Source organism: Sander lucioperca, chromosome 8 (assembly GCF_008315115.2).
Source record: "Sander lucioperca isolate FBNREF2018 chromosome 8, SLUC_FBN_1.2, whole genome shotgun sequence".
NCBI classification, from domain to species: domain Eukaryota; kingdom Metazoa; phylum Chordata; class Actinopteri; order Perciformes; family Percidae; genus Sander; species Sander lucioperca.
In genome coordinates this window covers 22,324,790-22,351,413 of record NC_050180.1, presented here as the reverse complement: position 1 = coordinate 22,351,413, position 26,624 = coordinate 22,324,790, and the positions used below count along the sequence as shown (strand labels likewise).

Genomic DNA, 26,624 nt, shown 5'->3' with positions numbered 1-26,624 from the left:
GTATTTGTTGTGGATTTGTATGTGCATAATTTGGTATATAATGATGGGCGGTAACAGCTGCTGGAGTATGCAGTACACTCTGATGAAAGCTGTGATGATGAAACCAGGGTGACCTGATTTATTAGTACACAAGCGCCTTCAGAGGAGTCACAGGAAGTATTTCCATATAGATTTTTTAGGGACTTGACATTGGAGGCACGGAGGCCTAGCTCTCTAAAAAAAAACACACCCCAGGCCCTTCTTTTGCAAGTGGGCGGGGGGTCTAAAATAAAATCAGCTGTCACTGTCTGCTCGTTTGGACAGAGGTGAACACATAGTACTGGAGCTGGTCTCCGACACTGACTGGGATTTGCTTTGGCTTGGAACGACCCTGCAGGCCGGGGGTGCAGTGGCCTTCGAGTGGGATTTTTATGTGCTGAGCTCCTTTTTTTTGTATTTCATTATCCTCCTTTCCTGGTAGGTGATGAGCACTCTAAGAGCTGTGTTTGAGTTGAGTGGAATAAAAAAAAAAAAAAGATCTAAGATATATATATATATGTGTGTGTGAATGATTTTGGCTTTTTAAATTATGTTTTTATGTTAATAATTTTGCATCCACAAAATGTAATGCATTGTAAAATCTCCTTAATTTCTGCAGAGAAAAACATGAAAAGCTGGCACTGTAATGTTGATACTCTAAAATGAATTCCCATTGGCCTCGTGCTGAGTGCACTTCCACTCAAAATACAGAATACAGAGGCAAAATATAAATCTTACGTCCGTAACACTAAATTAACTCTGGATTTTTACTTTATAGGAGGGATTAGATAATATAACTAATTCCTAAATAGATGGAGTTCTGAGCTGTTTGTACCAAGGCCAGCACCTCTATCTGCCATGCTCTAATTCATGGTTGCCAGGCAAGCCACGAAATGAAGAATACTGCAGAGAATTTCAAATACAGAATTACACAAACACAAGGTTATCAATGCAGGCTCTATCTAAAAGAAAGAAAGCCTTGACCTACCAGCTTTCCTCTATATTTCACTTAGAAACACGACCCTTCATGGTTACGTTTAAAATAGGCTTGATTTATTTTTGCAAGTACATGGCGCCTAGATTACTTCACTTTCTTGTTATTTGAGCTCTCAACGTGTCATGAGATAGCCTCAGACTGTTGACAGAAACTGTTGGCAACAAATTTGAGTTCCTACCACAATAAATTAGTCTGTGAGTCCATGCCCTCAAGATTTAACTTTATGCTGCAGTGCAGAATGTTCCACTCATAAAGTTTCACTGCCCAAGTGAAGATTTGAACTAAAATATGTACTCTAAGTAACTAGAATTCTCTCATTTTAAGAGCTGTGTTATCTGTCTTAATTGGCTGATTGGTTTACAGAAACATAACTACCATTCTTCCAAGACTAAAATACATCATCCTATGGGGACTGGTAAGCTACAAATCAAACATAGCAAAACAAAGTTGTTAATGGAAAGCAGCTAACAACAGTCCAATGCTCCAATAGATGTTATAAAATGTGTGTTTGCCATGAAATTTAGAGAGTAGCATTAATTAGTTACCATTTTCATATTCACAAGCCCACTGTTCAGCTTACTTTTAAATATCTTCACGTTTAGCTAACTGCTAACTCAAAAACTGATTTAAAAAATTGGGGTGTTTTGATCTGATTTGGTATTTCATTGGGTCTGTTCTTTATTTAGTTTTCAGTAGGCCTACTTTTAGAAATGATATGCAGTGATTAAATCTGTCCTTTGCTGTCAGAAATGATATTAAAGATGTGAAATATAATCTCATGTTGCCAGTCTGGCAGCTTCTGCTGACATTATTCTTGATGTTACAATGAGTTGGATATACACATGTCTTCATGTATAGTGCTAATTCACCACAGAGCAGAGCTGCGATAACAATTTATTTATGCTGTTAGCCTTCAGAGTAATGGATAGTCTTATTTTGATGCTGTACTTTTATCAAACAGCAAACCGTCTGTATTTATATGTCATCCTCTTATTTGCATCAGCACATTTATATCCACAAGTGAACTGAGGTGTGAATACTTTGAATTTGATAACATAGACAAAAATGTTTTGTCAGCAACTGGCCCGATATGGAGTTGGAGTTATGGAGTTGGAAAAGTCAACAATCACACTGACTGTCTTTTAGGCAGATTTCAATACCCTGCAAGTTAACAATAATGTTCCTTTGTTTCTGGACTGTTTATTGATGCAATTTTAGACATAACATACAATACTGCCTAAAATGAAAATGAAAAATCTTCATGACTGCTAATACTACTTCCCAAATAATCCCTTAAACCCCCTGATACATTTCTATGCTGATTTGAAGTATAGTCTACAAGCAGTGTCTTTATTGACTTTGATATGAGTTACTGAGTAGTATGAGTGAATATGAGTATGGTAACACTGATTTTATGCAAGTCATGACTTTCTTAAAAACTCAATGTGATCTAAGTGACCATTTCAAGGGGCCATTGAATCCCCTGGGGAACACTGTTAGAGAAGGATTATTTTGGACAAAACCATCAGTTCAGTTGGGATTGGCTCTAAATGCTTTCACTTTCACTCAGAGGAGGCATGGATCAAACTCACCTCACATCATGATAAAATAGCAGTCACTCAGGACAGTTTGAAGGTTGTTTATGATTATTCATCCTGCACATCTTGTGAGTAACTAAATGTCAGCAGACAGGTGTGTAATTGGTTTAAATAACATCCCTGTAGAGAATTTCAAATGACTCACAAGGCATCATTTACAAGAGCACCGCATGCACTATGGTAGCACCTTTAAAGCACTACTGGAGCACGAATTTGGTTGTCAATATATATCTAAAAGCTGAACAAATATCACAATTTTGATTCAAAATAGTAAATATTTTTAATGACAGACTGGTGCTTGTGTGCATAACTGTATTATCATTAGAATCTATGTAGAATATGAATATGTGCAATATACTGGAATATACTAAACCAGGCTTATATTGTAAAAAAGAAAAAGGTCCCTCCTTTGTACTGCTTTAAAAACAAAACAACCGCACAAACATAGGGATCTGCAGACTGTCGTCACCCAGAAAACGACCGTATAGGTCGATTGTGCAAGCAGCTTGTAATGACCCATATTTTTGTTTGCTGTTAGGCGGCGACCTCTTGTGATCGTAGTAATTAATGCAGGAGCAAGCGAGGAAATGAGCTGACAAAGTATAAGAGCGCCAAAAAAAAAAAACATAGGAATTTCATTCAACAGACCATGGTTTTTGTCCCTTTGTGTCCCATGTGAAACCAAAAGTCAACTTTTTGAAATTAACCAACTTTTACAGACATTAGTCCATGCTGCAATTAAGTCCTTATTTTAGTAGTTTTATGCAGATAGGGAAACTAACAAACTACAATTACTCACGTTACTGTTATTGATTAGTTTTTTTTGTGTACTTTTACTTTTTAAATCTGTAATTTTACTTAAGTATGTTTTGTTTAAAGTATTGTACTCTGCTAAATTTTAAATCACATCCATTACTGAGTAAAAAAACGGTCTTTAAAGTTGCCCATATTATGAAAAAAAATCACTTTTTCTGGGATTTGGGGTGTTATGTTGTGTCTCTGGTGCTTCCACACACATACAAACTTTGAAAAAAATCCATCCATGCTGTTTAGAGTGAGATACAGTTTCTGAATGTGTCCTGCCTTCAGTCTCTGGGTGAGCTGTTCAAAATCGGCACGGTTTGTGACGTCACAAGCCGAAACGAGCAGGCTAACCGCAACCATTAGCTCGTAGCATTAGCGTTAGCATGCTAACGCTAGCATGCTACCTCGTTCTCAATAGCAAAGCACTGCTACAACACACACAAGTTCACCATAATCTACAAAACAACTACTTACATGTGCGCCCTCATTTAGAAGTCTCCCAGCTAATCCTGCCTTGTAACTGACCGAAGTTGTAGAAACAGCCTTTCTTTTACTGTCTATGGAGCTAGCTAGCTGACATGATCTACATCTGAGCTACTGGGCATGTGCAAGTGCAATCAAAGATAGTGCAGAAGAAGAAGAAGAAAAGAGGTCTCACTCTGTAGCTAAAACAGAGACCAGCTGAAAAGAGGATCTGCAGCAGTGAGAGAGAGCGGTGCAGTACAACAAAAATATGGTGTTTTTTGAAAATTAAACCATGTAAACCTATTCTGGTACAACCTTAAAATACAATTATGAACCTGAAAATGAGCATAATATGGCTGCTTTAATGTTGTTTTGCGCCATTGCTTTGACAAAGCATCTGTCAACAAACTAAAAAAGCGTTATGGATTTGTGTCCTTGTGTCCTCGCAAAAGACTGCAATTTAATTAAATAAGTATAACAAGTATAAATAAGATATTAAATACGTATACAAAAAAGTTGTATACTTTCAAATTAGTTACTTTTACTTTTCCTTGAGTAGATTTTTATACCGGTCATTTTACTTCAAGTAATAGTATTTTTACTTAAGTAGACTATTTTTGTACTCTTTCCACTTCTGGTTTTTACGTGACTCCTTTTAAGCCAATCTCTGATAATTTCCTAGCCTTAAGTCTTTTTGTTACCTCAACTTAACTAGTTCCGTTTCACAATGTTAACTATGTGTTTAAAACTTCTACTGTTACGTTAAATAGAACGGTCACATGATTAAAAGTGCCACTGCAGTCACGTGTTACGGTCACATTCACAGTGCTGCAGTAAATATAACAATGATGTACTATATGTCATTTTGGGAGTCATTGGCACTATTCTGTTTGGGTATGAGGATGTGTTAGGATCTAACCCTTAGCAATGCTTTAATTGAACATGTTAAATCACTAAGTATGGTGTGCTACCTCTAAGTAACTGCATTATACCTAATCACACACAAGAAAAGCATGTTATTGAACACTTTATTGGGTATTTGTGCCATAGCTGCTGGCAGCGCAGGTTGAACCAGAACAGGACTTCCTGAAAGAGATATATAAACCAGAGGAACCGGATTCACTCTGTGGACTCAGAGGTCATCCCACTGGCCGACTGTGAGGCCGTGTACCAGCCAGCTGTCTCCAAGCAAGCAGATAACACCATCCCCAGCGGGGTACTTTAGTTTGTGCATGGACATGTATTGTTTCTATTACAACATGTAGCTACAGTACCTGCCAGAGCTGCCTGCATTAAAAAGAGCATTTGTGCAATTAAAAGCAAACTTTCTTTGGTCAATTATAATGGTTTGCTTGCTTTCCTGTTGTATGCTGTATAGTCTATTCTTTAGCTGCTGCAGAGCATCCATGATTTCACAGTAGCTGGTCACCATTATTGTTGGTGTTGTCATGCAGGATTATTGGAGGTGATGACAGTTTTGCAGCTGGGGAAAATATAAATAGAGGGGAACATGAGAATCCCCTCATAGGGCAGAATATTGAAAAAGGTTGCAGAAAATATTGTTGCTTTACTTTGAAAAAACTCTCACAATTCCTTATGTAAATTTGGAACTATTACTTGAACAGCATATGATATGAGTTTGAATATGTGAGAGAGCCAGATGCACATGGCATTAGCGCCACCACTTTTGATTTCAGGTCTTGTCGAAGTGGAGGCAGCTAATGATATTTCCTGCTTCATTAGGTCATGGAGGAGTCGGAGGTCTGCTCCCTGCCTGGGGGACTTGCCAGTGTGAGGAAACAATTTGAGACCCAGGAAACTGCAACATCACACAATGTAACCCAGTTCCATTTTCATCACAGAAGTGTGCAGGTACACATGTAGAACACAGTATATTCATTCATGAGGCTGAGAGCATGAAAGAGATGATGTGGTCGAATGACGGTAACATTTCTTCTTACCTGGGCATGTTTCCATTTAGCTTTAGAGTTGCGTGACTGCATTGAGAGCTTTGCAAGTAAAATATGTAAATTTAGGCTGGATATTAACACTGAGGCTCTTATTACATCTTATTGCACCAATACTAAAGTGTGTAGCAAAGTGTGTGGGTTTAGGAGACAGACATTAGGCTACTTGACATTTCTAACAACTTTCCTGAAAACCTTCAGGGTGCTTTTTATATTTTAGCTCCATTCGGTCGATAGAAACTTTACAACGCAGTAGAAAGGAATCTTATTTCTTATTTTGCTATGGTACAGTGTGAGTGAACAGCTTGACACATTCTGTGTCATCTTGCCTCCATCTGTGATTAGTCATTTCAAACTGCAGTGAGCAATCTGGTCTAGCATCTTCTCTGCATGGTGTTCAGTTGTGTACTATTAAGCTTTGGTTGGTGGAGTAAATTGGAGTGGAGCAAACTCAAATCTGTGGCAAGAGGGGCAATGTGGTGAAGCCAGACTGAGAGAGTCATCTGTGTGTTTGTGTGGTAGGCACACGTTTTCTACTGTGTTTGACAACCACTGTCCTCATCCTCACAGGAAATGTCCAACTCTGAGGTGACAGTGTCAAGCAGCAGCAGGCAGGTCGTCCCAGGCAGTCAGCAGCTAAATTTCAACCAAGAAACAATGGTAGTGAACTTTTTTCTGTCCCTGTGTTCCTGCAGGCAGCGTGAGAAGGCTTTTCTAATGAGATAAATACTTTGATTGCCTTGTTGGGTGAAAACTGTAACTGATTGCAAGCAATCACATTTGTGTAATAGGTGTGTGTTTGGTAGTCTCTGACATTTTAGGCTGAGATAGAAACATTCTTTTGAATTGAAAAAATGTGTAGAATTCATAGGTAAATGATTGGTTGAATTTCTGTATTTCAGTTTTTTATCATCAGTATCTTTTTACCATTTCTCATTTAACAATGTAGGTGACGTACAGCGACAATACCTTGGCATCTAGTTATGAAAACCATCAAAATGAAACAGGTAGGAAGTTGTTGGATATTTATTTTTCTCTGTCATATACACTGGCACTGCCTAACAAAGGCCTGCCTTTCTACTTTTTACTGTGCTGACTTTCAGAAGAGGACTTTCCCAGGTACACAACAAAAGAACTGAGGGATCGCTTTGAAAAAACAATAGAAGAGGCTGCTCCACAGAAACCAATTAAGGTACGCATTTCCATTTCACTTGAATTAGGCAAAAGTATTGCAAATATGAAGGGACAGCATATAAAATTTAGGTTAAGTTAATTTTAAGATAATAAATATAGTATATTAATTCAAATTGCAATCCTTAAGATTTAAGTCTGGGTTGATTTGGCAACACATGTGGTTACTGGTGGTAACAGTAACAAGTGTGGTTAAATACAGCAAACACTCCACGAGCACCTTCTTTGTTAGCTGTTTTAAGAAAAAAGTCAGTCAAAAATAATAGGAATCACAGGTTCCAATGGTTCTATTCACACAATACCATTAACCTTGGATTTACAGGTGTTCTGCTCTGTTAGATTATTAATGTTTTATGATGTAATTTTTACACTTTATCTGCAAGTGTTACAACAAGGTGAAATATAATGCACATATAACTCTGTTATGGGGTAATGTGATGGATTTATTGTTATTCACCCATCAATATCATTTTTGTTCCTTAAAAAGATTGGACGTGATATCAATCGATCTAAGTGGTCCTCAAATGTGACACAAAGCAACACCATGACTAGAGAGGTGTATGGAGCATCCGCCACTGAGGCTGCAGAAAACATATCGGCTGAAGTGATGGATTATGAGGACTTTCCGCCCCCACCACCTGAGGATTCAGACTATTTTCCACCCCCACCTGCAAATTTACTAGAAATGCCATCAGACAGTGAAAATATTTCAGCATGCCATTACTCACCTGGGCCTCCGGAACCGGCAAACCCCTCCAAATACTTGCTCAGCAAAGAGGCTTACTTCAATCAGAGGAGTATGCATGAGCTGAAACGTCTTTGCAAGCACATTCATCCTGAGGTTCGTAAGAATATAGAGAAGGAATACTACAGTGATTACAATGAAACTGAGAACAACCAGTTAGAGAACCAAGAGTACATGTATGAGAATGATGGTGATAGTCCTGATGATATCAACGATGAAGAATACATGGAATGGGAAGAAATTCTTCCTGGGGAGGTGCAGGCGATGCGATGGAAGTTTGAAAATAAGCCACTTGACACCATTAAAGATGAGACTCCTGATGAGGACGATGACAACAACAAAATAACTGAACAGGAAATGATTCTTGGAAAAGATGTGAGACGTACAGCTTGGATGTTTGAGACCAAGCCAATGGATGAGCTGAGTTTACACAATATCAACTCGACAGAATATAAAAACAAATTCAATAAATTTGATAAAGGAGATGTCCGCGCTGCAGCGTGGTTGTTTGAAACCCAAACAATGGGCACCCTAAATAAAATGCATAAGGAGGAGGATTTAACAAAAGAGATTGTCTTTACAGAGGAGGATGGAAATGCTACTATTTACATGATTGACAATAAGTACATGGAAAGCCTTGGCCACACTGAGACCATTGATGAGAGTCACCTCTTGAGTCTGAGGTCAGTGTTAGAAGAAATTAATGGAGAGGTGAAAACTGTTACGAGCACTTTTGACACTCAGTTTAAATGCATCATTATGGGACAATCAAGCCAAATGCTGGAGATTAAGTCTGTGCGTAAAATTGAAAGTGAATTGGAGAACTCCATTGCTTCACGTTGGCTTTTTGATACCCAACCCCTGGACATGACAAACAGAGAATCTACATCTTTGAAACTTGTGTGTAGTCTTTCCATGGAGGACAGCAATAAGGGAGACTGGGGCAGGTGGTTGTTTGAGATAAAGACATTAGATTCTCTCAATGAGTGGGAAAGCTCAAAAATGGAGAAGAAAGAGATTAGTGGAGCCGATGTGCGCAAGCACTGCTTAGTGTTTGAAACCCAGCCAATGGATTCTCTGAAGGATGACTCCAATTCGAGATCCCAGTCTATTGAAGAAATTATCGGGGGCAATGTTAGATCTGCGAGGCACTTTTTTGAAAGCAGCCCTCGAGTGGAGAGGAAAACTGGCCCTGAGGTCGGAAAACTTCAAAAGGCTAAAGTAAATGAAGAAATGAAAGGCGATGTGAGACACCAAAAGTGGCGCTTTGAGAGTCAACCTCTAGAGCACATAAGAGAGGGGAAGAAAAAGGTTACCCGCACTGTAAATGTTGAGGACGACCTCACACAGGAGGATGGCACAAGCTGCAAGGCAGATGTTCGCAAGAACTGCTGGGTATTTGAGACTCAGCCAATGGATACTTTAAAAGATGATTCAAATACTCAGCCCCTGACAAAAGAGGATATTATTGCAGGTAATGTAAAATCAGCCAGAAATTATTTTGAAACGTTTCCAACTGTGGAGTTGAATGAGCTTGCAGAGGTGGGCAAACTGAAAAAAACAGAAGCACTTAATGAGGAGAGGGGTGATGTTAGACATCAGAAATGGCGATTTGAAAGCCAACCACTGGAGCATATTCAGCAGGAAAGGAAGGACGTCATCCGAACGATCGACCTGGAAGAAATTGATAGAGTTGATGTCTCAAACTACAAGCAAATCTTTGAGAGCACAGACTTAAACTGTAAGGATGAATCTCAAAAGATTCTCATAGAGGGTGTAACATCTGGTTCTGTGAAATCAAATAAAAACCTGTTTGAGTCTACTTCGCTGTATGCCATGCAAGACAGCTCAGGGCACTTCCATGAGGTGAAAACAGTGCGGCGGGAAGAGGTTGTGAAAGGGGATGTAACAACATGCAAGTGGATGTTTGAAACAAGACCAATCGACCAGTTTGATGAAAGCATTAATAAATACCAAATTATCAAGGGCATATCCAAAGAAGAAATAGAGTCTGGTGATGTTAAAACTGCAAAGTGGTTGTTTGAAACACAGCCTCTTGATGCTATTAAGTACTTCAGCAATATTGAAGATGAAGAGGTTGTGGGGACAAGAAGTAATCTCGATTTCATGAAGGGTGATGTCAAAACCTGCAAGTGGCTATTTGAGACAAAACCAATGGACATCCTGTATGAAAGAGCGGAGTTAAAGGGTGAAAATGAACCTGAAGAAATGCATAAGGGAGACGTCAAAACCTGCACATGGCTTTTTGAGACACAAGCACTCGATAGTATCCATAATGAGACAGAGACCATTTTAAAAACATGCACTGTCAATCAAGAGGACATTAGAGGAAAGGATGTAAGAACGGCTTGTTTTCTCTTTGAGACAGAGAAAATGGAAAACCTCACCGGGGAGGAAACGGGCTCTTTTAAGCGTGTCACCGAGATAGACATTGCATCTGGGGATGTGTCAGGAATGAAATACATTTTTGAAAACCAAACGTCCGATATCATGACTTCTACATCTGAGGAGGTAATGCAAAAGCTCAAGAGAGTTCAGACTGAGGACATACAAAAAGGAAACGTGGTGAACTGCAAATGGCTCTTTGAAAACCAATCCATAGATACAATCCACGATAGCCAAGAGGAATTTATTAACAGCCGCACAGTGAATGATGTACAAGGAGGAGATGTAGATAAAGGACGTTTCATTTTTGAGACCTACTCCTTAGATGAAATTCAGGAGACAGACACAGAGCTGATGAAAATGCGAAAAATTGTCCGTGATAAAGATGAAAAGGGCGATGTGAGAAATTACACCATGATGTTTGAAAACCAGCCCCTTTACGCCATTCAGGACAAAGAGGGCATTTACCACGAGGTCACCACTGTCACAAGCGAGGAAGTAACACGAGGAGATGTTGTCGGAACCCGGTGGAAGTTTGAAACCAAGCCCCTTGACACCATCAAGGACACAGATGAGGTTTATATCATTAAATCTGTCACACAGCAGGATGTGCAAAAAGGAGATGTCACGTCTGCCAAGTGGAAATTTGAGACACAACCTCTCGACAGGATTGCTGAAGAGAAGAAGGCTTTCATAAAAACTGTGGATGATATTCAGGGAGGCAATGTTAGGATGAACAAAGATCGTTTTGAGTCTGACGCACTGTCACAGGAATCTGTTAGAACGGTTAATGTGAGTGAAATACAAAAAGGTGACGTCAGGTCTGCGAAATGGAGATTTGAAACCCAGTCCATTGACAAAATAAGAAGCATGAGCTCTGAAAATCTGATTGAAACAGTTAAAAAGGAGGAGGTTGAAAAGGGAGATGTCAAACATTCAGTCTGGCTCTTTGAGAAAAATCCTCTTGACCACATTAAAGAGGTAAATGAGGACGAAGGTACAACCATTACATCACAAGAGGAGATTTCCAAAGCGGATGTAAAGACAACAACGTGGCTCTTTGAAACGACACCATTTGACGACTTTAACGAGACAAAAATGGAGAAGACTGAAATCCTGGGTAAGAGTGTCAAGGGAACTCTTGAAGAACTTTATAGTCAGAAAATGGTTAAGTCACAGGGAATACTCATTGAAGCGGATGAAATTGGCGACGTTAGGATGGCAAAATACCAGCTAATGAATAAGGAGGCTCCGGAAATTCAGCGAGAGGATGTCATCAGGGGAGATCTGCAGACTATTATGATGAATCTGCTGAACAGACAGGAAAGACAGGAGCAGCAGATAGTCATAGATTCAGAAGAGAAGGGTAATATCAGTTCTACGGTGCATCAACTTTTCAACCAAGAGAAAGGCAGCAGTATTGAAAGGGAGGAAATATTACGAGGTGACATTCAGGAAGCTATAAACAACCTTTTCCATGAGAGTGGTTCAGCCAAACATGGAATACTCATCCAGGAGGATGAGAAAGGAGACGTGCAGATGACATTATATTCCCTTCTCAATAAACAAGAGAATGTTAATGTTGAAAAAGAGGACATTGTAAGAGGGGATATTAAGAGTGCTCTTCAAAGTCTGTCCAGCTCAGACAAGACAGATCAGGCAGTGAAGATAAAGGTAGATGAGGCTGAAAAAGGGAATGTCAACTTTTACTCCACATGCATCGAATCTGGGGCTCTCGACTATCTTAAAGAGCTCCACGTAGGACCTGATGAGACTCTAGCGGACAGAGCAGAAAAAGAGAAGATCATTGGAGGTGACATCAAAAACACTAAACTTATCCTTGGCCGTAAACAAATGCAAATTGAGCGTACCGTGGAGGATGTTATACCCGGTGATGTTCACAACACGGTGAAGGTTTTCATGTCAGAGCCAACCCTCCCATTGGAAAGAGTCCAAAAGGAGGAGATAGTCAAAGGCGATTTAAGAGCTGTTTTAAATTCATTGTCTGAATCAGCGAATCAGACAGTTGTTGTAGAGAAAGAGGAGGTCGTGAAAGGCAACATACCGAAAACCCTGCAGTGTCTCGAGAGGGCTCAAAAGCGGTACAAAGAGGTGGAGAAGCCAGATATCATACCTGGAAATATCAAAGGAGCTCTGAGATCTCTTGAGAAATCATCGACATCCAGAGTTGAAGCTGTTGTAGAGGATTTAGTTTCTGGAGATGTGAGGGCCACACTGAAATCTCTGGAGCTGGCAAAGCAAGTGGTGAAGGAAGTTGAAAAGGAAGAAATTGTGAGGGGCGATATTCGCACAGCAATGCAAAGTCTGCATGATGCCTCCAGTGAGAGGAGGACATGTCAACAGGGAATAGATGTTCAGGGAGACGTCAAAGGAACGATCCAGCTCTTAATGGAGACTCCACCTTCACCGAGGATGGAAAGGAGCCCAAGCCTCGAGCGTGACGTAAAGGGTGATGTGAAGATGTCAATTAAGTCATTATATGAGATGCAGGAGCAATCCCAACTGGGAAAAGAAGAAGTGATAAAGGGTGATGTTAAAGGCACTATTAAATCGCTGTTAGAAACAGCACAGCGTGAAGCTCCCAAAGTCAGACTTGGATCATACAGAAGAGTTCGAGTCAAGCAGAGCCCTCCAGTTAAAAACCTAAATGCTGATGCACAGAGGAACATACAAAAGATAAAAACTGCTAATTCAGTTGAGACATCAAAAGAAAATCACTCCATCTCTAATGAAACTGATATTGTTAGAACAATGTCAAGTTCTGTGCAGCAGTCTGCTCAGCAATCAACAACTGTGGTGGAGCATAGAACGATTACCCAAAACCATGGCATCAAAACATTAAAGACAGAGTTTCGTAATCTAAAGTCGAAGGGAAAGGGAACGAAAAAACTAGACAAAACTAAAGTAAAGACTGGTGATTACATCACACAGTCACAAACACCGGAGCCTGATCTGCCTCTCCCACCTCCACCTCCACCGGTGGAAGACACGGACCTTCCTCCTCCTCCTCCTCCTCCTCCTCCTCCCTCTGTTGATTCTGACATTGATCACCTTCCTCCTCCACCACCACCACTTACCAGTGAGCAGGACTTCCTCCCACCTCCTCCATCTCAACAAGAACTGGAGAGCATGCCAAAACGGGCAATTCATACTTCACCAGCAAAAGCAAAAAAGATGATGGTCAAAAAAGTGAAAGCTCCTGTTTTACACCAGGTCCAAAAGCTGGAGCCTAAAGTGGAATTCAGTAAAACACAACAGGTGGAGGTTAAATCAGAGAAAGTGGTAGAAATAAACCGAAACCAATCGAAAACAACACATACATCAAAAACTGTTTCATGTGAAATCCCTCCTCCGCCTGAGTCACCACAGCCACTAAAGAAAGTTTGCATCTCTCCTGTGAAATTTACCCCTCCACCCTCTCCTCCGCCTATCAGAGGGAAAATTAGTAAATTTAACACTCCATTAATAAAAGCAGAAGGAAAGTACAGGAAGCTGGTGGAGGAAAACACCCCCCCAACCACTCCAACACCCACTTACATACATGACTCAGTTACTGCTGCTCTTGAAATGCTCTCCACCAGCGATATAGAGCAGTCAAATAACAACACATCAGAAATCACACCGGAGAGAGCTGAAAAGTCTGCAGTGTGTGGTCATTCAGACTCCCAATCCTGTGATTTATCCAAGCATGTTGTAGTTGCAAATACCACCCAGAGCAATGTCAGCACTTGCCATGAGAAAATCCTCACAAATTCAACAGTTACATTGTCTGCCAAACAGCAAAGTGTCTCTAATGAGACTTCTAAGGCTGTCTCTGTTCAGAAGACCTCATCTGTCTCAGCTGTTAGACAACAAATACATACGACGACACAGAAAACAGTTTCTGTTTCCTCCATGCAGTCTGCTCAATCTGTCATGGTTGACAAAGTCCAGACCTCAATCACTGATGTCACAAAAACTGAAAATATGATGGCTGATAGAAAGGATTCCAAAAATCAGAAAACAAAGAGCTCCAACAAGTCTGAAGATAAAAACGAAGAGGAAATGCATTCTGAGAAAATTCATACAGAGGAAAATGTAAAATCAAGTAAATCTGAGAAAAAAGACAAAAATGGAAAGTCCAAATCACCACAGTGTGATAACAAGAAGAAAACTGATCATTCACCTACCAAGAACCAAGAGAAAGTTTCTAAAGAGCCCATGCAAACAGAAAAGGATGCCACCTCTACAAATGGTAAAGCAAGCAAACCGAACCAAAAGTTGAAAAAGAACAATAAGCAAGAAAGACAAGTAGAGACAAAATCACCCATTGAGAGTGAGAAACAGAGTGTTTCACAAGATGTCAAGGTGGATGTGAAGGAAGCTACTGAGGTGAAAGTGATCAGTGAACCTAAAGAAGTTAAGACAGAGCTAAAGCAGGGGATTAAGAAAGTTACTTCCTCTCCTGCTGCTGAATCCACGCCTGCTGTTACTGTTAGCATGACTGACAGCCAACCAGAAACTCCGGCTCCAGCAAAGAAGAAAAAGAAGTCCAAAAAGTCTAAAGGGGGTGCACAGCCAGGTCAAGGTAAAAAGATGTCCACAGAATCACAAACATGTGTTACAGAAACCAAGACAGCAACGTCTGAAAAATCCCACCAAACTCAGGAAACAATTGCAGTTTCCCAAATTCATAAAAGTATAAAAGAAGAGCAGATTCAAGTCAAGAGAGAAATCATTACCACAGAAAGCAAAGATGATCAGAATACCCAGCAACAAAAGGCAGTTCAAAAGCAAGTGAAGGGATCTCAAAAGAAGAAAGGAGTGACAGTTATTAAGCAGAGCGCAGAGGAACCATCAGGAGAAAGTAAGAATGTCCCAATTACAGTGACAGGCGAGTCAGAGCACAATGAACGGGTAAAGTCCACAGCAGAGAGAACAGAAGAATCTCAGAGGCAAGAGGTCCAAGTGTTAATCTCTCACATCACAGATATACAAAGAGTTTCAGAAAATACTGATTCTAAATCGGTGCTCAAAACCATTCCAGATTGGCTCTTGAGTCCGGAAAGTAAGTGTGAAATGGAGGGATCTGTGGTGGAAAGTGATGCTCAAAAAAGTGAAGAAATTCTTTCAGGTGTGAGGAAACTTGCAGAGGCTAAACTAATGCATCTAGAAGACAATGAGACAATGGAAAAGCATGAATGTGAGCCAGTTTCTGAGAAATCTGTTTCTGGTGGGGCAACACCAAGAATATCCAAGATCAGTATTGGTTCTGCCAAAATTGAGAACCAAACAAAGACCTCCCATGAAAGACGGAAAGAAGAAGTGAGTCTGAGCAAGTCCGTTGATCTTCGGGCTCCCTCGCCGTTACTGAGGATGCGTTCTCCCTCACCAACGTTCATCACCATTGAATCCACACGAAGAACCGACTCACCCCAGAGAGTAACTCCGTCGCCTACCCTGCTGCATAGGCCACCCACACCTCCTACACCTCCGCCACGCAGGTGTGACACCCCGATATCACGCCTCACAAGAATCACACCCTCGCCGACTTTTGACAGAGCAGAAAATTTGGCTCGACTCAAAGACACGACAGCGAAGCTCTCACGTGGCGTCACGCCACCACCCCTGCTCCCCCAACAAATCTCAGAGAGGAAATCTGAGATTGTGGAATCACCTGCGTCATTCCATCGGCGAATCAAAATCGAGTCCCAACATGTGGAGGCTTCAGGGACATCGATCGCAACAGAAAAGCCCAAAAAGTGTTTATCTGGGGAGGCACAGCAGGCTGATGTAAATTCTGCATATGTAGAAGAAGATCAAGCTAATATTTCAGAGAGTTTGTATGCAAATGAAATACAAAATAGTATTGAGTGCCACATGCCAAGTGACCCAGATCTTATTGATTCTTCAGATATTTCAGAGCCATCATCTGTATCCTTCAAAGAAAAGAGAGAGTTTTTTGAAGAGGCTCAAAAGGCTGAAATTAACAAGACCTATGTGCGAAAGGAACCCATTGCTATCCCTGAACGATTGGGTACAGACATGGAAGACTGTGAGGCAGAAAATAAGAACAAAGAAAAGGATGAGCTTCCCAGGGCAGACTTACATGGTCTTGTAAACAAATTTGAATCACCAGAAGATAATTTCTTTTCCAGAAAAGAGGTTATCCCACTCACAGAGTGGCTTCACAATGACACTGAAAGCACAGATGATGACAAAGAGAAAGAAGACATCCTGGAACAGGAAATGCCAACTTTTGACATCCAGGATATTAAAAATGTTTTTGAACTGGGTGAGGAAAGTTCCTCATTGAGAGAGTTGAAAAAGGATCGGGAGGAGACTGTGTCAAGCCTAAGTGAAACAACAGCTGACACTTCAAAGCGAGAAAGTCCTCCAGAGACAAAGAGAGGCTCACGGCAGAGCACCCCCCTCCCTCCTCAGAAAACTGAGGTAGAAACTGTGCCAGCAGAACCATCAGCCTTCTCTGAAACCAAATCAATCACAGAACATTTCTCAAATGTTGATGAGTTTGGTAACAAGGTCACTGGAACAAGGACAGCTGTCACTGCACACTCTGAGAGTGTGTCAACCCAACGGGCTCCTTTTTCCTACGCTGATGCAGTAAAAAAACAAGCTGCAGCAATGAAGCAAACAGAAACCTACGATGATGATGCTACAGACAAGTTGCTGAGTAATTTCCACAAAACGTGGACAGAAAGTGAATCCGTTTTCAAGAGTCTTGGCTACACTATTTCTGAGGAGACAACATCACAAGTTGTGTCACATCAGACAAATATTGTCTCATCTGGTAAATACCTGTACAGCATGAAGCAACAGCAACTAATGGCATTGACTATGTTTGGATAGGATTTCTTTGAATGTGTTTGTGGTGTGTTACAAAAGCAGCATTTCTAATAACAGCATTGTATGAATTGTGAAGGCTTTTCTGTAAAATAAAAATAGTTGGTAATTGGTTGAGGGCTTGCACTTAACTGAATGACAGCTTATTTGTAGTGCTCACAAACAATGCCAAAGTGCTGTTGAGAGACGCATGGATATCTGTGCACACATGTGTGCTGATGATTGAATAGAATAAAATCCTAAGGAAAGATAGAGCACTACTTATTTTTTTTATTCAAACAAATGAATGAACCATATCAGGTACATTTTTAAATACAAATGTAATCTATTTTACTGCTTTGTACTAACAATATTTACCATAATAACATAAAGAAAGAAAGAAAAGCCATAGTTGTTGCATTGTGAGGCAACCCAAAGGAAATGCTCTTCCCATATGATGAACGTAAACATAATCAAATAATTTGCATTTTATCTCTTTCAAGTAGGTTCGAGTTCCAAAAGCGGAGATCTGCACAGTATGTCGGAGGAGAGCTTATCCGATGGATGCTCTGATAGTGGACAAAAAAAAGTACCATAAATCCTGTTTCTGCTGTGAGCACTGCAAAAATAAATTAAGGTAAATATGGCATTCATTTAAATAAATGGTCACGATGGGCACAATTAAACACCTATTTTATTCTAAAAGAAAGGATGTTCTTTTCTCTTGTAGCCTCGGAAATTATGTCTCTCTCCATGGACACTTCTACTGTCTACACCATTACAAACAACTCCTCAAGTCCAACGGGAACTACGATAATGGACTTGGAGAGAAACCTCCCACAGGAAGTGGTGGACCTATCCCCTCAGATGCGAAACTTGAATGGCGATATTCCATGAGCAGCCTAAGTTCCGTAGATAAAACACACAGCAGTGAAAACGCAATGACAAAAATGTGCGATGAATGCAAACCACACTGCAACAAAATATCTGTAGTTTGGCCGCCACAGGCCGATTCCCCAAAGAAAGCCTTTCAAATAGAAGATGATATTCAGCTAACTAAACCACAGTGGCCCCCTCCTGACAACTCCCCCAAGTCACCCAAACAACAACACAGAAAGGCTGTTCCCAGAAGTGTCCTTTAGAATAAAACCACCCAACTACACAGTTCAGTCAAATAAACCCAAAGAAGATGCACAAAAGAATGAATGGTACAATAAGATGCTCTGAAAGCAACTGTCCTGTTGGTACAATTTAGGAAGTGTTTGGTTGGAAGATATATGCAGTCAAGTGATTTAAAAAGGAACATGAAAAGTGATATGAAAAGAAACTGTATATAGCCTACTTGTAAATGGGAATGTGAATGGAAAAGCATGTTGTAACTGGAATAGTAAGTACTACAGAGATTGATGATGAAAAGTGTGGAAAGTGGATGTAGGCATGAAGCAGTGTGCCTTGAACTGATTTTTTTTCATTCACTGTATTTTATCTTTATTTTTCTTTATTTTTGACTGCTATAACAATTGTCATTTGCCTCATTTGCCTTGTTAGACAAGATATAGCAAAAAACAGCATCTTGACAAAATTAAGATCTGGATCGAATATGAATATTGATTTTGGTTTCAATCTACATTTCTGGGTGGAAATAACTCAGAGGTTTAGTCACTTTTAAAATCAGGTGTATGTCTAAACCTTACAATTCCCACTGATCATGAAAGAAGCACACTAAAAAAAGTTTTCCAATATAATTCGGCTCACTTTCTTTTGGTTTATTGTACAATTCAATTTATTCTTTTGCTAGCATGCCGGTTCATGGAAATAGTTTCATACTGTGGACTCTGTTGTATTATTCTGTCAGGTCTTTTATCTTTCAACATTTCAACATTTTTGCATTTGCCTTTTTTAGCACCTGGTGTGCAGACTACTAAAAGCATCTTGGAATTGTTTTATTTATAATATTGAAAGTATATAATATAAACAAGTGAATTGGTGATAATCCTGTTTGTTTTGGACATTTGTATCCTATTTTGACAGATATTTTGCAATGACGAATTATATTTTTTAGATTAGATGGTTATACCTTGCTTTGTACAAGAAAATTCCTGATTCTGTCATCTCGCAGACTGGTTTACTTACTTTATTGCTGATCTAAGGGCAATAAAATATTGAATTTATTTGTTTCATGTGTCTTTGAAAGTCTGTAATTCTGCCATCCAAATCAAACCCAAAGAGAAAGTACTATCACAGAGCTTGTCAGGTGTGTCTGGTTGAAGCAGCCTATACAAGGAGACAGAAGCAGGTCAGCAGATCCCGCTCACACTGTCAGCATAATCTCCTTTAGAAGCTGTCCCCACCCTGGAGGGGATTTTGCAACTCAAACCACAGGTGTGCCTACAGCAGACTAGGAAACCATTTCTGAAATTGAGCATTTAAAAAAAGGCAGATGAGGGACAGCTTGACACATGTAGTGTGATACAGCAGCAGAGTATAGAGCACATACTCTAATTGAATTTTACAGCCAGTTCTAAAAATAAGCTTATGACCAAATTTGGTTACTCACCCTCTTACTGCTCCTTAATGTGCACAAGTTTAGCATACAGTTTACTGACTAGTTCACCTAACTATATGTTTGTGACATAACGTGTGACATGTATATTAAACGTGAATTGAGGGTTTATAAGATGGCATTTAAAGTAGGAATATAAACAGCATATTGTGTGGTCTATAGTTTGCCTTATACAGCTGTGACATATACATATTAACTTTGGTACATGAAATTACAGTACACACTGGGCCAATATACTGCACACTTTAGCATTTTAATACTTTTAAATGTACAGTATATACTTTTGAATTTACGTTTTTGAAGTTGTATTCTTTCTATTTATTTTTCTACTTAATATTTTGGCTCTTAGTCTTTTCTTTATTTAAAATTAGCCTTTAGCATAGTCTTAAGCGTATACGCCACCAGGTGATACAAGCTTTAAGATACCTTACATTCTTTAAGATACATTATAATTTAAATTATCAGCGCGGACTTGTTTGGCCCATTTACCTATTATGTGTGGATGGTTTTCCAACTGAACTTGACAGGAGATGGAAAACTGTTTGGAGGAGTCCAGAGTCGACTGGAAATTCTCTCACAGCGTCAATCTAGCTTGCTACTACTGTCTGCGTGCATGCAGTCCTGCTTTCTCCCTTTGAGCGGATTGGTAAAGGCTCTATCGGATTACACTCTGATTGGTCGGCTCTGTCTCATCAGGCGGTACGTCAGCCCAGTTGCACTAGCCATCATGTTTCCTCCCCCCTGGTCAAATAACAGTGCTTTAGGATGCTGGAGCAAAGCAGTAACGTATCATCAGGACCAGAAGTCTGAGTGGGATGGAGACACTGAGTGAGGTAAGCACAAGGACGCTTTCTGTCTTTTAATGGCGTGTGCTATGCAGGTTGAGCTTCACTTACCATTTTTACGGAATGCGATGCAGTGTGAGGGTTGTACTTTTTGTAATTTCTGAAATGTTAGTAGATTCGCCGATCCGCAGATAATAATCTGTCCTTCCTCGTTTCCGTGCGCTCATCCGCAGGTTTTCTGTGTCCCGGTTATTGTGGGCTTCGATCTCTGCCTTGCGGTTATACCCTTCTGGGGTCTTTAGTGATGCAGCTACTTTGGCTCAATCCCCATTTAGCATACACTGATCTCCATCCTATTTGCAAGGGCTTTCACCTCTCCACTTACGGTTAGAAATGCGTAGGTTTTCCAGTATGATGGGAGGTGCAGGGGATCAAGTTAGACAGGATATCAAACTTTAAACAGACGTAGGCTTATTTATTCATTTTAATGTATTTTTTCTCATCCCTCTTTTGCAGTGTGCTCGTGCCTCTTAGAACATGTTTAACTCACTCATGTTTCACTCTAACATCAATCCAACTGCATGTCTATGGGGTCCTGTGTGTGCAGTGTTCATGTGTGTATTTCGGGCCTGTGCGTGTGTGTGTGTGTGTGTGTGTGTGTGTGTGTGTGTGTGTGTGTGTGTGTGTGTGTGTGTGTGTGTGTGTGTGTCCTGCTTAACCTCCTCCTTCATTTAGGTCCTTCCCTCAGCTTGTAAAATTATTCTATTTTAATTAATAAATGATGATTAATTATACGTCAATAATAAATGGTACTTAGTGAGTCAGACTTTAATGTTCAGCAATATAAGCCCACAAAAAAATACAAAAGGAGAAAGCTCTGACACTTTCTACTAACGTCAGATGATGTTTTGTGTCATCTAATTAAGTTTTTGAGTAGTCATAGATACTGTGTGAACATGTTTTCTATCCTTGGCCCAACATAACAACATCTACTTATTGTACTGATGTGTGTAGGATATGGAAGCTCGGGTTAAAATGTGCATGGACGCTCATCAAAATCTCCCAAAGAAATCTGCACATATACCATGCAGATGTAGTTTGTATTGTTATAATCCATTTTAGTTAAAATACATAATCTTAAAAATCACTTTAAGCATCTTTTAGACAAGTAATTATGACACTAGTTAATGTTATTTATTTTACAGTATTTTTCTCCCATTGAGATACACAACTTTATTGACTCAATTATCAATTATCTGACTCCAGCCATTCTTCCTTGGAATTGTTAGGATGTTATTTAACCACTTATATAGCAACCAGTGTGAAATTAACCACAATAGCTTTAAAAGTTCAAAAATGAGCGAGCTCTCAAATGGAGCTGTGTTTTTTCTTGAACATTTTAGGTCAATGTCTGCATCAAACGCTAATCTCCTTCTCGTTCAACCACATGATGGTTTCCATTACATGTCCATCTGGTCGTACAGTAAGTAATGTTCTGTCCATCAGTGTCCAGAAGCATCTTTTTGTTTATTTTGTTTGCTGCAGAGCTTGTGCTTATACACTAACTCCCATGTCCATATCTGTGCCCTGCTTACTGTGACTGTTCTCACTAATCACCTTTCTGCAAGGTGTAATTAGTCTAGGTAGTCTGAAGCCTTAATCCCTGGTTTAAGTGTACGGTATCTTTGCTTAGTGTTGCTTCCCTTGTTACAATGGGCTTACAATCAGCATATATTTAGATGTTGTGAATGTATTGTGTATTCAGCTTTTGTTTTGAATAAATCAGTATTGTGAAAGCAGCAGGTAAAACATTATTCTGTTCTTGGCATAATGTTACACATTCGTGCATCCTGTCCATTTAGGTCTATAATGGATGTTGTATCAAGTCAAGACAATAGTGCAGCATTACTTGTCCAAAACTGCCTGGGCATAGGCTTGCTAATAATAGTTTCACATCATGTAAACAGCCTCTTCTCTACTCGCAGCTCTTTCTCTTCTCTACATAATAGCACAGCTTAACACAGTCTTTACTAACAAATGTATGACATCTCCCGACTTACAGTATAAGAATGGCAAAATGCCAGTATGTATGGCAACAACTTTGATAGAACTTCTCCTCTCCTCCCTCACACGCACACACATAATGCGGCCTCTCCCTGGCAGCTTTAAAATAAATAAATAAATAGAGCAGAGATCCATTAGAAACAACTGCAGTTATATATTACAGTGCATACTACTGAAATGTCTATGACTTTTCCTTTAAAAATTCAAATGGGTTTGAAGAAAAATACCTCCTCAAACTGTGCTGTTGATATGCAGATTTAGTACATGAAAGTATTAGTATGTATACAATTTGTAACAAAATATCAATCAAATCTGCAACCCAGTCAAGGTACGTGTTCTTAACAAACACAATGCCAAACACATCAGAAAATTCAAATACCAATGTGCATATTTAATATTTAAGAATGGTTGTGTTAACTAACGAGAATGAGGGAGATGTCAATGAAGCCCAGTCTGCACAGTACACGCCCCCATAGTCCTGATAGAAAGGTCTATAATCAGCCAAAATAACTGAAAATAAGTGTGTGATTGTACAGAACCTGTAGCTATTTGTGTCACCATTCATGTATGAGATGGCAGACTGGCTGGTGTAGACCAGTTGGTATGTTATGATTCATATAGTATATACATAGAGAATATGCTCCATTGGTGCGTTGATTTGGTTGGTGATACTCAGTTGTAGCCTGTATCATAACATGCTGTATTTTCAACTTAGTAGCTCATCTACTTTTCATTAATGATTCATTTATCAATGGTTTTGTCCATTTAATGTGAGGAAATGGTGTAAAATAATTATTAAAATCCATAGTGACATTTTGAAATGTATGTATTTTTTTCAGATCAACGGTCCAAAATATTACTGTAAGACATCAGGGGAAAAATTAAACAATGAATTGATTGAAGATGATTCTACTGTATATTGAATATATAGAATATATATTGAGTATATAGAATTTCACTCATAAGAAGCCTGCCGCAAAATGTGGGGGGAGTTAGAAGAAGGGATAGGAGAGTACAAGATTGTTGGAGAAGAGAGAACCAAAGTAAAAGACAAACAGATATACGTGTGCAGTTTTTGATATAATCTAGATTCAAATCTTTAAATGTTGTTTACTACAACATGCTTGCTCTTACACTGAGGAACATCTTAAGAGCTTTGCCTCCTGGGAAAATATCCAAAATCGTTCAGAAATTATGATTAGACCACTTTTGCCTCAAATTATCAGTTGGCATTAAAACTGTGATATTGCCTTTTCTGTGTCTAAGAACCCCAGGCGATTACAGCCTCCATCCCACTTCCTATTCACAGGACCCACTTAAACAGGCTTTCCAGTATTAAAACATTTTCATTTTAGTTTCTCAAACTGCTGATCTGTCCAGCAAATTTAATTACTGTAAGTTGTCAAAATTGTATTAGAAGGGTGGTGATTCTTTTAATCATAAAATTATGAGATATTATATCAAATGCTTGTGTCTTATTTACTCTAGAAATACAGCAGTTATACAACATGTCCATGCCATTTTCACCAAAACAGCAGTACTGTTATACAATTTTGTGAACGCATTTGCAAAGCATTATTTTTCACCCCACCTGGAGCTAAATATATGAATATATGTTTTCATGGTCCCTTTCTGCTACAATTGTATTTCCATTATTAAATGTATATACTGTATAGCATTCACCTGCTTTTTAGTGTCTTATGTGTGTGTGTGTGTGTGTGTGTGTGTGTGTGTGTGTGTGTGTGTGTGTGTGTGTGTGATACTGTAATTACTTTTTGTATTCAATCTTTTAACGAGACTGTGGAGCAGCCTCCCAGCTGTAGTTAGTTATTTCTCATTAGACCCTTCCCACTTATGAGAATACAGTGAGAATTATCTAAAACATCACAATTTGAAATGCAGTTATTATAAGTCTTTATTGGCCTTTGATTTGTGCTATCATTGTTGTGTAGTCTTGCAAAAAACAGGTTTACTTTTTAAATAGATACAATCACATTCTTCTCTCCTCCTTCTCCAGTGAATATCATCAGTTTTGAATCAGCCTAATATAAAAACTGACAATATCGGCAATTTTGTTCTACCCATATTTATGCATACAATATCTTTGTTTCATACCGCAATTATAGACAGATTCATTTTGGAATTGCTGTGGAAAAAACATAATGATAACAGAGTGGTGGGCAGTTTCCATCTCTGTTCCATCTGTTTAATGAGTACAAATTGTGAGACTGAAGAAATGCATTTTACTGGGAGGCATTGAGGAACAATTCCAGCCCATGACTGGTTTCTACCTACCTTAGAGGAATGAGTCTGGACTGCTGTCCTGTTGAAGTTTGACTTAATTTCCCCAGTGACCAGCAGACCATTGCTGTAACAAAAAGGGCCCTAGACAAGTTCTGCAGGAGCCATGACTGATCTGCAAAAAGACCAGAGTCGTATTTATGGTCAGTTGTTGAGAGTTTCGAGGTAACAGATGATATTTTGCCTCCTTTGTGAAATAGTGTGTTATTTTGTATTGTGTTTGAATTTAAATACAGTATAGACTGACTTAATGATTTAAATCTATACATTTTCTCTTTTATTTTGTTTAATTTAAACTAGTATAACAGAGTCAAAATGGAATTCATGAATTAATGACTACATTCCACTCTGCATCTACTGCTATGATTGGCTCATAGAAATTTCTTATTGCTGTTTCCAGTTGAGCTGGTACAGTTAAATACTCTGTAGTTTACCATAACAGAGCTGTGTTGTAATCCTTTAACATATATGCTCTCTGACTGACAGTCCGTCTCAGTCAGCTGAGCAACTTCATAGTCTTTAACAGTCTGAGTTCAGCCCAAATCTTATTTATTTTCCTCACGCTTCTACAATTCTGAATGCCTCAAAAACCGACTTGTACATTCTGAGGTAACAAATGGCTCTCTTGGGATAAAAATGGGCCAATACAAAAATCTATGCAGAAATAGCAACACTTTAATCTATCTACAAACAAACAAACCAAAATTACCTTTTGTCATGCTGGGGACTGCAGGGAGCACTCAGACACAGACAGAAACAGGCAGACTTGTGCAGTTCAGTGTTTTTTTGCATAGATGAGCTTTCAGACAGGTTTTGGTAAGGCAGGTACAGATAGGCAGACAGTGGGGTTCCAGTAGTGTTTGACAGACAGGCAGATTCAGATCCAGATAACAGAGCAGTGGGCAAGAGTCCTGGGAGCTAAAAAATGGAGCCAGGGTCCTCAGGTGGATGACCTGGGACGTGGCAGTAGCAGGGGTCTAGAAGGTGGGCAGGAGGCCAGGCAGGAGGCCAGACAGGAGGCCAGGCAGACCGGCAGAGCCACTCTGGAGGTTGGCGATGTAAGCAGAACGCCTTTTGTGGATAACCCGGAGTTTGGCAATGTAGACAGGAACCCTTGTGTGGACGGCCCAGGGGCTTTAGGTCAGGAAAGGCCGCCAGCAAATGATGATCTGGCTGGTTGCTGGCAGACAGGGTGATGGCTGGTTGCTGGCAGGACAGGGTGATGGCTGGTTGCTGGCAGGACAGGGGGATGGCTGGTTGCTGGCAGGACAGGGTGATGGCTGGTTGCTGCACAGGAGTCTGTGACATCACAACTAGCTTTGAAGCCAATCATGGTCTAATATGCAACTTACACAAGTTTGATGTGGAAACATGAAACCTCTAGTGCACAAACTCTGAGAATGGACTTGTGTGCAGCAGTTAAACTTTTGAAATGAAAAATATTTGCATATTAATTTCAATGAGGAAAAAGTAGTAAACAATAACTTTTAACTTGGTAATTTTTTGTGGAAAAAAACATGTCAGACACAAATTATTATTCAAAGAACAATATTTCAAAACATGTCTGGAGGGGATATTTAACCATACTGTAGTTTTCATGCATAGATAGTGAAGAAAGCAAGAATTTGAAAAGCGTTGGCACTGGAGGTAAGAAACAATCGATCGTAATCCAGGGTTTTGCAGAATCGTCCAATATCTTTATTATTGTCTGGCAGTATGCTCTATTCTGTTTATTTCAACTATATATATATATATATATATATATATATATATATATATATATATATATATGCAACGCTAAGGCAAATGTGAGACTGGCCATCGTGAAGACAAAAAGTGTAAACCGCTAAAATGTGAGACAAAAGACCAAATGGAGC

At 39.5% G+C, this 26,624-nt stretch overlaps 2 protein-coding genes across 4 annotated transcripts in view; both read left to right on the top strand.

Annotated features, from left to right (window-relative positions):
- Positions 1-269: 269 nt before the first annotated feature.
- xirp2b (xin actin binding repeat containing 2b) lies at positions 270-19,205 on the top strand. 3 transcript variants are annotated; one of them, XM_036004329.1, is made up of 10 exons: positions 270-456; positions 4,933-5,098; positions 5,626-5,754; positions 6,420-6,509; positions 6,799-6,856; positions 6,953-7,041; positions 7,528-14,000; positions 14,040-17,002; positions 17,538-17,671; positions 17,765-19,205. In XM_036004329.1, the coding sequence occupies exons 3-9, from the start codon at positions 5,629-5,631 to the stop codon at positions 17,630-17,632; spliced, it is 9,894 nt and encodes a 3,297-aa protein (XP_035860222.1). In that variant the 5' UTR covers positions 270-456; positions 4,933-5,098; positions 5,626-5,628; the 3' UTR covers positions 17,633-17,671; positions 17,765-19,205. The 3 variants fall into 3 exon arrangements, with proteins under 3 accessions (XP_035860222.1, XP_035860220.1, XP_035860219.1); XM_036004327.1 differs by having other exon boundaries at positions 7,528-17,002; positions 17,541-17,671; XM_036004326.1 differs by having other exon boundaries at positions 7,528-17,002.
- A 1,103-nt stretch (positions 19,206-20,308) lies between these two features.
- b3galt1b (UDP-Gal:betaGlcNAc beta 1,3-galactosyltransferase, polypeptide 1b) overlaps positions 20,309-26,624 on the top strand; it is a 55,783-nt gene continuing 49,467 nt past the window's right edge. The window contains exon 1 of the mRNA XM_031298284.2: positions 20,309-20,430. The gene's annotated coding sequence lies outside the window, so the exon portion shown is untranslated. The remainder of the gene's footprint in view (positions 20,431-26,624) is intronic.